The 12694-nt window shown below is 31.5% G+C and overlaps 1 protein-coding gene across 1 annotated transcript in view; it reads left to right on the top strand.

Moving 5' to 3' along the window:
* The first annotated feature begins 227 nt into the window (after positions 1 to 227).
* LOC128209145 (thyrotropin receptor-like) overlaps positions 228 to 12694 on the top strand; it is a 77343-nt gene continuing 64876 nt past the window's right edge. Inside the window, exon 1 of the mRNA XM_052913041.1 lies at positions 228 to 528. Coding sequence (XP_052769001.1) covers positions 341 to 528 — 188 coding nt within the window. The 5' untranslated portion in view covers positions 228 to 340. The remainder of the gene's footprint in view (positions 529 to 12694) is intronic.

Here is a 12694-nt window from a genome sequence, read left to right as displayed (position 1 = left end):
CATTTTGAATTAAACGGCTTGTGCTAAGCGATAAGGGTCTAGATCATTATTTTGGAATATACATAGTATACCATTGCAACTCCAAACATCCAGAGGATTTATTTGTGAGGGAATGGTTGATCAGGAATAAAATCTTATAAACTTTTGTTGCAGTCATCAATAACAATTTCTGTTCTACAAATTAAAAAGTTTTGAAAGGCTTCAGGAATTTATACTCATGCGAACAATTAGTTTCCATCTGGTATAAAAGCTATTGATTATTGGATATTTATGCAAAGTAGTAGATGACTTTTGACACGTTCTGTGATCGTTTAGTTATACCTGTTCGAGGGAAATAAACATGGTATTTATCAAAACAATGTTTGTACTACTGATGGCGGCTGCATATGTGCTGGGTGTCAAAACGCAAGCATTCGGGTGTGACATACTTTGTAAGTGCGAAATGACGTCGTTAGAAGTCAAAGTCACGTGTGTAGGACCAGATATTTCTGAAGTTCCTGTTCGGTTGCCTCGTAATACCACGGAACTGTGAGTAAATATAAATTACAAACCTTATCATAGTGAACAATAACAACATTGATAATTGCAACTAATGTTACTTACGCCGGTAAAGCAATATCTTTGTGTTTTTAAATATTATAAACGGGTAAGAAAACTCTCGTATTTTATTGATGAAAATATTTAGTTTTAAACATTTGTCTTTTTTTGTAATAAGACGATGTTAAAGCTTTATGTTATTGCTGTCTTGAAACATTGAGTTTAATATCAATATTTAAACCTTTCAACATGTTAGCTTAGATTTGACGGTATGCCAGTAACAAACAGTTCATTTTCTGAGCTTGAGCCTCAAACTCGAGCAAGGTAATATTGGATTATATATATATGTCCAGATGTGTATATATGAATATTATGACTTAACAATATGCAATATCACAACGTACACATGACTGTGATGCCGCTTTAACACGGTATGGTTCTGGAATGTAAATTGAAAAGAATGCATTGACTATTCAAGCATGTCCTCAATTTCTTGGCTTCTTATTTTATTGCTTCACTATCAAAAAGTACGATAATACAATGGAAAGTCAATAATTTCCTTCTTTTTGCAAAGAAAACTCATATCTTATAAAGTCATAAGCCAACAACTATTTTTTTGTTGATATCCTTGAAGTGTTTCAGAATCCTAATGAGTATATGATGACTCATGATATTTATCATGTGATTGTGCACATACCCAAACCTGATTTATTTACTATAATTATATACTCGTTGATTTATGAAATGCTGCTTAGTTCTTGTTGTTTGTTGAGGTTATGAAAGATTTGGAAACTATTCAATTATGACCACTAGGTTGATTTTATTTTTGTAATAAAAGGGCAGATAAAATATTGAAATATTGCTTCAGATTGTAACATTTTATGTTGAAAACGGCCTAAGATATAAAGGCTAGAACTATAAATATAGTAATGCCGATGTATTCCTTGACGTTAAGCAGTTATGCTTGGTCTAATTAGATAGGACTGATATGGTGCCTATTGTTCAGCTTCTGACAGCAATTATCTCGCGTTTTAAAACCATAAATCACTCATGGGGTTCCATTGAACAGACATATTCTATTTGCCAGACACTTGTGTTTAAATTAAAACATTCCAATTTCCCGGAAGTCAATATCATTCTAATGTAAAACATTCTCGGTTATTAGTTTGGAAAATCCTTTTACACAATGTGATGACAGAGTAAGCAATCATTATTTATTCAAAAAGAGGCAAAAGATTGAGAAGAAAGTATGCTTTATTTCTCATCGTATATCTTAATGTCTAACAATTCTCAATTGTATATCTTCCACACATTATTTGTTAATAGGCGTTCTTAATATCGTTATTGTTTTGTTGCAAGCTAATTGTCACAATATGTAGAAGAATTTTCCGAATAATAAAATAGACACTCAGGTAGGTTTCAGGTAGAAGTGCTACAGTCAAGTTACCATCCCTAGGCAAAAATTAAAAATAAAATTTCCTGAAACGTGGATAAGTATTAGTAGGATTCATAAGATATACATCTTTAATGTCTTAAGTTCTCACTGACCGTCATCTATTTAACAGCTTTTATCAACAATGAAAAAACACAACACAATATGGTATTTAAATTCTTGACATTTACTTTTTTCATAATATTCCCAATTATTAATAGGTTGATAATTCATTTTAAAAACAATTTTCATAAAGCAAGTATATTCATGTATCATGAAAATAATATTTTAGATCCTGTATATATAATGCTTATAGAATCAGGGGTTGCCGTTTGTACAAAGTTAAGATGGTAATTGCGGGATCGTTTTAGGCCAAATTTAGGAAAAATCGAATCGATTAAAATATACAGGCGACAAGAGACGAAATAATGACATGACAACAAACAAAAAAGATGGTCAAAAAAAGTCTCGATCAGCGCTTTGTGACATTCCATAGTAGGAAACTACCTTCCTTCTTTTTATATGATACCTAGGTATATATGTTTATAACAAGCCTAAACATGTTTTTTGAGATATATTTTTATAATATATATAAAATTCATTTATATATCTTTTATGGCAAAATGCTGGAATTCATATATTAGATTTGAAGTTTCAGAGTGTTTCCCTGTGGTATGTGCAGGGTGGGTTACACCGTATGGAATAAAGGGAAACAACAATCAACACAATCGCAATTGATTTGATATCTGTGCAACAATGATATGTTTGTTATTAGGCTTTGGGGATAAGAAAAACAAATAAGTTACCGTATGACAACTGATGTCAGCACATATACAATTATTCCTACTTCTATACTTTTACTTTCTGTTGCCATACCATTAAGTAAGAGTTATTTAAGATGTATTGTTTGTTGTCGGAATCAGGTATAAAGGCTATGCAATGTTATTTTAGCTTACTATAGTTATTGTTCATTTAATTACGAAATTGATTCACAGTTGGCACAGCTGGCACAGTTCATGGGTCATTTGGTGACATAAAAAGCTTGTATTACTATGTAAACACATGTTTTCTGCCCTTGATTTTGGAAAGAAAAAAATCAATTGTTTGTTATTGAAAATTGCATACGTTATGTAAATATGAACATATAAATAACGTATATCAGTGTTATGGGACACTATGGATATATTTTTGTATTTTTTTTAAATGAGTCCTTTTGCCAACAAATACATTTTTCTTGATATAGAAAGTTTTCATAATTTGGTTGGAACGTTATATTGATAATAAAGGTAGAGTGTTTTTGCTTAACAAGCTTAAAAAAATGTATTGATGCAAGCATGTTATGCAGCTTCTCTTGTAATAGAACAGTTATATCGTTTCATCTATTACATTATAATTCTGCATACAGTGTCTCAATTTTACTTTATGTTGTATATATAGCAACAACTAAAATGTGATGTCTTATGTTGACCCTGTCCATTTAGATTATGCTAAATAGCACAGACTCCTCTAGACAACACCTTTTACATTGATCAGTTTTAAATGACAGCTGTGATTCCAGCCCGTTGGTGAGGTTTCAGCAGAGAAAACCAAGTCGGAAAATAATCCTAAGTTGACTCAAATATTCTTAAAAGTCTTAAAGAAATTTCTGTTTTATGCTGTGTGTCTTGGTTTTTTCTGAATTGTATCAAAATATCCGTATTCATTTGAAAATGGAAACAAATGGAACATGACAAGACGCCAAAGCACACTCTGCCGTGATCTTGTTAAATAAAGCCAAATGACAATTGGACTAACAAACCGAACGCACACACGTTTAAATTTGTTTCCGGCTTTTAAGCTTATTAAACACATTGAAACCGATCTCAAAGTCATGATAAATTGAATATGATATTGTACAACACAAATACATTTCAATTACCGAACGCATTTTGGTAAGTGAACAATTATTGCATGTGTCTGCTAAAATAGACGACGTTAGTTAGTATTTTACTAAAGAAACTGACTCATGCGTAAATCAGTTCATCTGGAAGTTGGTTAAAGTTGACAAAATGCATTTTATCCTGAATAATGCAATACAATTACCAAAAATCTGCCCCCTTGAGGCATCCATGCACACAAAACTCATGTAACTAATATAGATGTTGCTTTTCTTACAAAGAAGGACAGAAACAATTCATAAAAAATTTTGTTACAGGGCATCCAAAAGTATGGACACAAAAAACTCCAATTTATGTAAAAAAATATAATAAATGAGATAATACTTGCAGAATAATATACCGATTTTTTTCCATTTTGACTCAAACTGCTGCATTGGGTTTTCACATTCCCAAATGGGAGCACTAATTTTAATAAAACGTTGCCTTGAATCAGGATACTCGTCTCAGGTTTCGTAAATAAGCAGAGACAATAGAGTTTTAACTTGTGGTTTTTCTGCTACTTTGCTAATGCCAAACGCAAGGTGTATTAATTCAGGAATAATAACTTTGTTTAGACTGCCACGTTTTGAACAGACTTGTCTTCAACTGATTGTCTTACTGGTCTCCAGTGATTGTCTAATCTCCTGCCTTTTGCATCTTATGTGCAATCTGCGAATAATTTCTACGTAACTGTATGTCTTCAGTCGATTTTGCTGTCTGAATTTGAAATCTAAACGTCATCTCATTATTTCATAGATTTTTCACAAATTGTGGCAATAGGTATACAAAACCATATCGCCCATATTAATTTCAGGATATGTTAAAGCATGGACATTAAGTTCCCGTTGTATAGAAGTGTAAGGATTAATTAGGTCGTCTTGATTCCGAGTCATATCCTTGCAACACTTACCTATACCAAGAGGTTATTGGAAGTCTTATAATGGTCTAATTAGCAGACAAATACCAAAATCGCAAAAAAGAACCTACTTGCAAACGTTAAAAATTTGTCGGAGCAGACACGTCATGCTTTGTTCTCACTTAATAGACCTTTTGATAATAAGCTTTTAGATATAAGTGATGAACTAGAGCTATTTGATGCTTTAATAAATCCTATACTTAGGTATTGTTCTGAAGAAGGAGGATTTAGAGAGAGTTCAACTTAAAGTATTTAAACAAATTGAATGTATAAGACAGCAATCATGCAATGAGGAGTTTATGGTGAATTTGCAAGATTCCCATTATACGGTAGAAAATAGATATATTTAGACAATACGAATCATTAAATACTGGTTTAAGATCAAACAGTATCCTGAGTCTCTGATGTATAGGTACTAATGATAAAATATTTAATTGGCGAATATGAAGACTTGTACAGTTAACAGATTTTGACCTTCGGCTTCCTTAATATTGAAAACAAATGATAAATCGAGAAGAAAGAAGAGTTGAAAGGGTTTAAAGAGTAATAGCCCTTTGATTGTTCTATACTTTTTTACCGCTCTCAATAATTTTATATTTTTGGAGGTCTTGACTTCATAATTTATACACATATTTACTGTATTGAGTTAGGTTGATGTGCAACAGAAATATAAGTTTGTGTAGTAACTGCCCTTTGATTATTTGTATACATTACGTTTTTACTCCTCTCCATAACTTCATATTAGTTATTGAGGTACAAACTTCAATTGTACTAAAGACACATTATCTTGTGTTTGGTGTTTTTTAGAATTAATGCCTTTTTGTTTGTTTATTTTAAATTATTTTTCTTGGGACAAGTTGACCCCAAACGTTGTTAAGGTATTCCATCCAAACTTTTTTCTCGTCAAGTGATAGGTTATATTTGCTTATAATTTTCAGCTGCATTTTGTCTTTATTCAAACTCGATTCTTTTTTTACTTTCGTTAACAAATAAATCACATGTAAATAACAACTATAATGAAAAACAAAATTGAGAAAACCTTGTCCCTAAAATGACGTTCGCATGGTTTCAAATATTTCAAAAAAAAATGATTTAACATGGTGCGGGAAAAATTTCACAACCGATGAAAGATAGACACTTTGAACAAATACTAATCTTGTTGTAACTGTAACAAATATATGCTGTCTGAATCTTTTCTGTCAGATAAGTGCTCTTTTATGGAGTATTTGTCTGCGCTGTAAGGAGGTTATTTAAAATGGAACTCTGGTTAAGTTATCCATAACTCACAACTGTATAAATCAAAACGAATCGTATAAATAGTTTTGTTACTTCCTATACATATAAGTTTATAGTATAATGACGAAATCTGTGACATACAGGTCAGCACTGCTTTTTAAATAGTATTGATACTGATGTTACAGGAATCAGATCTATGTTCGCAGAACGAATTGCAATCGAATACTTGTTTGTAATTAATTTTATCATTGAAATAGTATGGAAAAATGAATGGATCATAAATATCAATTGAAACTTCTTTAGAAATGTTGTAATTTTCTTATATATACATATATATCAAGTATATTACTTGATCTATGATTGATCAAACTCATCCCTGTGTGAACCGTTTCGTGTTTAATAAGTTTTCTACTGTTACAAAACTGTTAGCAACAAATCGAGTGCATTTATACGATATTGGCTATGGAAATTGGAATGCATTAGTTTAAATATAAGTGTCTGGTAAACATTATTTGCCGGTTTAAGATAAGTGGATGAGTGTTTTATGGCACTCGAATGTGAGAGAAAATCACCTCTTGTAAAAAGAGTAAAACATTGTGCTTAAGAAATGACACTCATATTTTGTAATGCTGATAAATGTTTGAAATAATATATTTTAGTCCGTATCCAACACAGGTATTTATTTCCTTCTGTTTTTGTTCATTTTGCTTCATTTTATTCTCTGGACGAACGTTGCTTTTTTCGTTCAAGAAACAACCACTAGGTTATCATTTGTATTATTATGTTTGTCTTCTGTGCTATTGAGCAAGATCATGACAGGATTTTGCGTTTTTCGTTCTATAATTTGTGCCGCTATTTTGTTTCTGAATTCAACTCTGTTTGTGTTAAGATCCAATTTGATGAAGGAATTAATGTAGTAACTAACGTCGGGCAAGATGATAGTGGGTAAATATATGGGTCCAAACGCATGGTTGGTATAACATTACATTTTATACAAATATTCGCCCTGTTTTGCACCTTTATATTCTATGCTATATTCCTTTGTAAATATGTGAGGTTAAAACATCACCTCACCGAGACGTAAACTATTGTGACAAAAACACAACAAGTTGTTTATCCATCCAAACCATGGAATTATGACACCATAGGTAGTGCAGAAATAACGCTGATGACGCATTAACACGTAACGTTTTAGAAAGTATATTAAAATGGAATGTAAAAATCAAAATGCATTACAACAACGAATCTATCTTCTAATTCTTAACATTCATGAGACAAATAGCTGAAATCAACAACAACTGGTTTTGCGTTGATGCTAGTTATTATGTCAAGGCGCTTATTCCAAATTCTGTTTTATTCATTATGCTATATTTTTCTACAGTAATGTCTATGCTGCTGTGTAATAGTTGTTTGTTGAGTTTTTAACATTTCAACAGTTGGAAACATTCATTTTGACCACCTCTACCTTGCTTGAAAACAAATTGAAATAGAAGGGTATTTAAAATATTTAAATATTTTAAAATGCTTTGGGTTATGACAGTTTATGTTAAAATGGTCTGAGCTATAGAAGCTAATTTTTACAATTATCTGTATTCATGATTGTTAATGTCGATGTATCCCTTGACCTCATGCAGTTATGTTTAGTCTTTATGAATAGACATGATATGATGCCTTTTGTTCAACTCCTGCCTGCAAAAATCCCATGTTTTAACGACATTCATCACTCGTCGAGTGCCATCCAACAGGGCTATATACTTTTTTCCAGCCACATGTGTTTATATAAATACATTCCAATTTCTCAAAAGTCCAAATCATTTTTATGTAACGCATTCTTGATAAATAGATCCGAACATCTTTTAAAGTATGCAACAACAGAGTAAGTATTTATTTGAAAAAGATACAATCGATTAAAAGGAAAGTATGCTTTATTTCTCATCGCATCTCTAAACGGCGGACAATTTACAATTTAACATCTTCTACGCAGATTACGTCAATATGCGTTTTTGATATCGTGATTGGTTTGTAACATATCTAGAAGACTTTTCAGAATGACCGATTAGGCACGCAATAAGTCCCAGGCAAGTGGGCTACGATTAAGTTACCATCCTTACAAAAGTTTATAGATACAAAAGAATATAAAGCATTATATATAATCATTTTCCTGAGTCACCTATTCAAATGCTTTTATCAACAATGCTAATAGCCTCAATAGTGTATGTTAAATATTGACATATTGAATTTCTTTGTCTTGATTATTAATAAGTTGATAAAACATACTTTATTAAAACAATTTATCATAATATAATCTTTTTAAAGCCTGCAGACTTTTATCAGAAGAAATCATTTGTATATATTCAAGAGGGATATTGCAGGCCTAATTGAGACCAAGTTTTGACAAATCAAGCCTTTAAAATACTGACGCGAAAGACGCACAAAAGAAATGTGGTCAAAAGCTCTCAACCAGGGCTGTGTGACCATTTAAAGTGTCATCCGGCTTTCCTTCATAGTACAGAGATGTAAACGATTTTCACTTTCAGAAAGTTTCCCTGAAGTACTTGCAGAATGCACAATTGAACTATCGTATGGAGTCTGAGAACAATCACAACAATTACTATTTCTTTGATTTCTGTAATCAATTACTATTTAACAATTAATGCTAGCACATAAACATGTAAAATTGATCATACTTCTTTATTTTATCTTCGTGTTGTCATATCCTTGAGCAATTCCAAATGTGTTATATTGCTTGAATAAAGTAAGACTTTATTTCAGCTGAAAACAGTTACTGTTTATTTGAAATTGTGTTCAATTGTACAAACTTTAAGAATAATCATAAAAATGAAAACATTTGTTTTAGTCCTTATTTTTGGAAACAAAAATCGATTGTTTGTTAAACAATTGAAGTTTTTTTATGCACAAGGTAATGGAAACAATGTATATCAGTATAATGCCACACTACATGATTTTTCAGAATGGTTAAAGTCTAAAATAAATCCTTTAGCAACACATTGCCAACAAATTCTCTTTTTCATCGTGTATTAAAAGTGTTTATTAAATGTTTGGAACTTTAATAATAATACTACAATAATAATAATAATGATGATAAGAAGAAGAAGAAGAAGAAGAAGAAGAAGAAGAAGAAGAAGAAGAAGAAGAAGAAGAAGAAGATAAGAAGTAGTTGTATAAGTTCAAGTATTATTGCAAACTTATCTCATTGTAGAACAAATCCTTCGTTTATCTGTATTTTTGTGCAGACAATGTCCAGTTTTCCCAGTTAGGAATAACAAGCAAAGTGGAATAATCGAATGAACGAAAGTATGTTTCAGACTATTAATATGGAACATTGCTACCGTTTTTCTTTATTATTCAGCAGACAATGTCCAACCCATCCTTCTTTATCTTTTAAACACCAACAACTAAATTGTGATGTATTGTGTAGACGAAGTCCATTGTACATTATACAAAATAGCAATAATTTCTGGAGACAATATCTTTTTTAATGATAATCTTTGAATTACAGTAATAACTCAAATCTGTTTGAAAGATTTCAACAGAGAAAACAAGCCATCAATAAACCTAAATTTGTCTCAAAAACTCTTACAATTCTTTAAGAAATTGTTATCTCATGCTGTGTGTTTTGACCTTATCTAAATTGTATTAAGTGTAAGTGTTGATTTAAAATGGAAACAGTAGGATATGAGAAGACGCGAACGCACACTCCTGTTCAAGGAATCCAAATGACAATTGCACTATTTAACAGGAGGCATACTAGTTTTAAATTCAATCTGGCTTTTGAATGCGCACTTATGAATTACTAAAACTAAACAGTTTACGATGTCATGAGGTATGAAATCTTGTAAAAAAGGGGGAAATACTAAATGCATTTTGGTAAGTTCACCATTTCTGCCTGTGTTTGTAAGAATCGACAGCGTTTGTAAGTATTGTCCTTAAGAAACGGACTCAGCGTGAATCACCGTTAGATGGAAGTTGGTTATATTTGAAAAAAATGTATTTGAGTCTCAAAAATGCTATAGCTTAACCACAACTCTACCAATTTGAAACATCACTGTGCAAACAATACATGTAACCAATACATTGTGACAGATGCGTTAATTGCATACAGTTAATTTGGTTGTCATTTCGAAACAATGCATCCAAAAATATAAATAGAGACGTATTATTCGAAACACAAGTCTGATAACAAATAACTAGCTTAGAACTATCACGACTTTTCCCATGTTTTCAATTTTCTATATCAGTTTAAACATGTTTTACTCAAAAAGTATATCAAACACTGTAACAGTGTATGCACCGGTTAATACATGATTATTGAAACTGGTGAAAGAGAAAGCAGATCTTATAATATTTCTCCCCGGATAGTTTTAATATTAAGATTGATATAGAATTATAAGATTTTCTAATGCAGGGCATCCTATTAAGGTTGGGAGCTTGGTTGAGCAAAGTGTGAAAATATATAGATGGTTATCAGGCGAGATAAACAAAAGACAAAGGAGGGGGCGGAGAAGGTAGGGTACAAACCGGTGGAAAAAGGTGATATAATCAAAAGTGTTTCGATTTCCTGATGAAATTCTGAACAACAGTAAATAATCCGCAATCGTTCTCCTGGTCTATACCATTGAGAAATTGTTCGCCTGGTCTAGACTTCATTTCCATTGAGAATGAATTCAACGTTGACCTTAGTGACATGTCATGAATTAGTGTTTCTCTGGTGATTGAGTATAAAGACATTGCATGACAACATGAAACAGTTTATTTTCGACTTCCCCACAAGTGCATACGGGCGAATTCACAATAGTTTTGCAGAAAAAGTGGTAGTTACGGGCACTGAAAGTAGTTCTTAGTCTGGCATGAGTGACATGAAGACCTATTTTATCTAAGTAGAATTAGAAAGCGCAAGTTGAAATTTGAAAGAAAACTTATAAAAATTAAAATTGAAGGATTATTTCTGGAGGTGAGATGTTCTTGAAGATCATTCAACGCTTACACAGTTAGCGCTGTAGGCTAAATGGATTAACAATGAAAGCTAGTAAGTGCAAATACTGATCAGATATTAGAGGCAAAATCTTTGTTAACTTTCAAACGTGAATTATTTGATGATGAGCCCATGTGATTATTTAAAACAGTTATCTCATTTAGTTTTTATTGTAATATGGTCGTTTCACAGTCTTGGTAAGATTTTGCTAATATTTGATTGAAACTATGGTAAAAACTATTATTGAGTCATTAGTACTCATTCTTACAGTACTACCAACATCTATTTGGAAGGAAGTCTAGTCATAGGTGGCCTTTTCAGCAGATAAATAAAGTACTTATTTGTCTGAAAATATTTTTTATGCTTCAGATGAACTTAAAGAATACAACCAAATAAAAAATGTATAACGATAACGGAAACTTCGTGTACAAATTTGAAGGTAAAATGAGTTTTTACCTTAAAACGATTAATAACTATGACTTTGTTACCGATTTTTAGGTAAAATCTTTTCATTTTTTTTTAAATAGAACGTGTGTATGGCTAATTTTTTTAGGGTGTATGGACTACAGTGTGCATGTTTAAACACAATCAGAGTGCAATAAAAAAACAATGTTTTTACCGTTTGTCAGAGGACGATTAGTCGAAAATTGGTTAAAAGTTCAGTGAAGATGATAAAAAGGAAAATGATTAACGACCATGGGCAAAATATTGAGAAATTAAAAGCCGACATAAAGTCACGTGCATTTAATAAATCGACTTGTCTGCGATTAAGGAATGAAAACATTTGTTGTTGGTATTTTAAAAACCTCATTGGTACCATGTGTTTACACAGAGAAAATTATAACTAAACATTTTAGATATATTATTTAATGGAATTGTTCACTTAGTTTGAAAGCTATCCTCGAATGTTTTTATTCGTTAGTACTTGTTTTTTAGGTTCGGGTTCATTATAGTTTATACCAATACAATGCATCTTTATATCATAAAGGCGCTTTGGGAGCAGACAATATGTGTGAAAACAGCAATCTTTGGATTAACTTGGTTTGCAATGAAAGAGGACATAGTTTTCTAAAAATTGTTAGAATGTTTTATATTGTGTGTGTGTGTGTGTGTGTGTGTGTGTGTGTGTGTGTGTGTGTTTATGTTTTATGTTTTAGATTTCAATAATATATGACCCAAGAAAGATCAACTTTTAACGAGTTTTTATTTCTGCAAATTGTCACAAGATTGAGGTATACTCAAACTCCTCTGTTACTATGTTAAATCAAATGATTGAGGTAAACAACATGTTATGACCGAACATCGTGATAATACGAATGGAAAATAAAGGGACTTTTTAGATAATGATTTCATCATGGACAATTGAATCCGCTTGTTTAACAAGGCCATATGTAATAGTTGTATGTAAAAGTATGACGAGTTCTGAAGTGTTGTTCCACTAGACATTAAATCAACACAAAATTATTATTTAAAAGTACCCATTTTTAGTAACACACGTTTTAATATCCCTTATCTGATATCTAATGGGAAGTATTAACAATCATCAATATGTAACAAGCACTTAAGACATCCGCAAAGATTTACTGACTTTAACATCTTAATGTTTTATTCAGATTTGGGTGTTTTGTTAAAGGGCTAATGTTATCAAAAAAGTTATCCTATTT

This window comes from Mya arenaria, chromosome 11 (assembly GCF_026914265.1).
Source record: "Mya arenaria isolate MELC-2E11 chromosome 11, ASM2691426v1".
Taxonomy (NCBI): domain Eukaryota; kingdom Metazoa; phylum Mollusca; class Bivalvia; order Myida; family Myidae; genus Mya; species Mya arenaria.
Note: the sequence above shows the minus strand (reverse complement) of the source record. Positions and strands in the feature narration are given on the sequence as shown.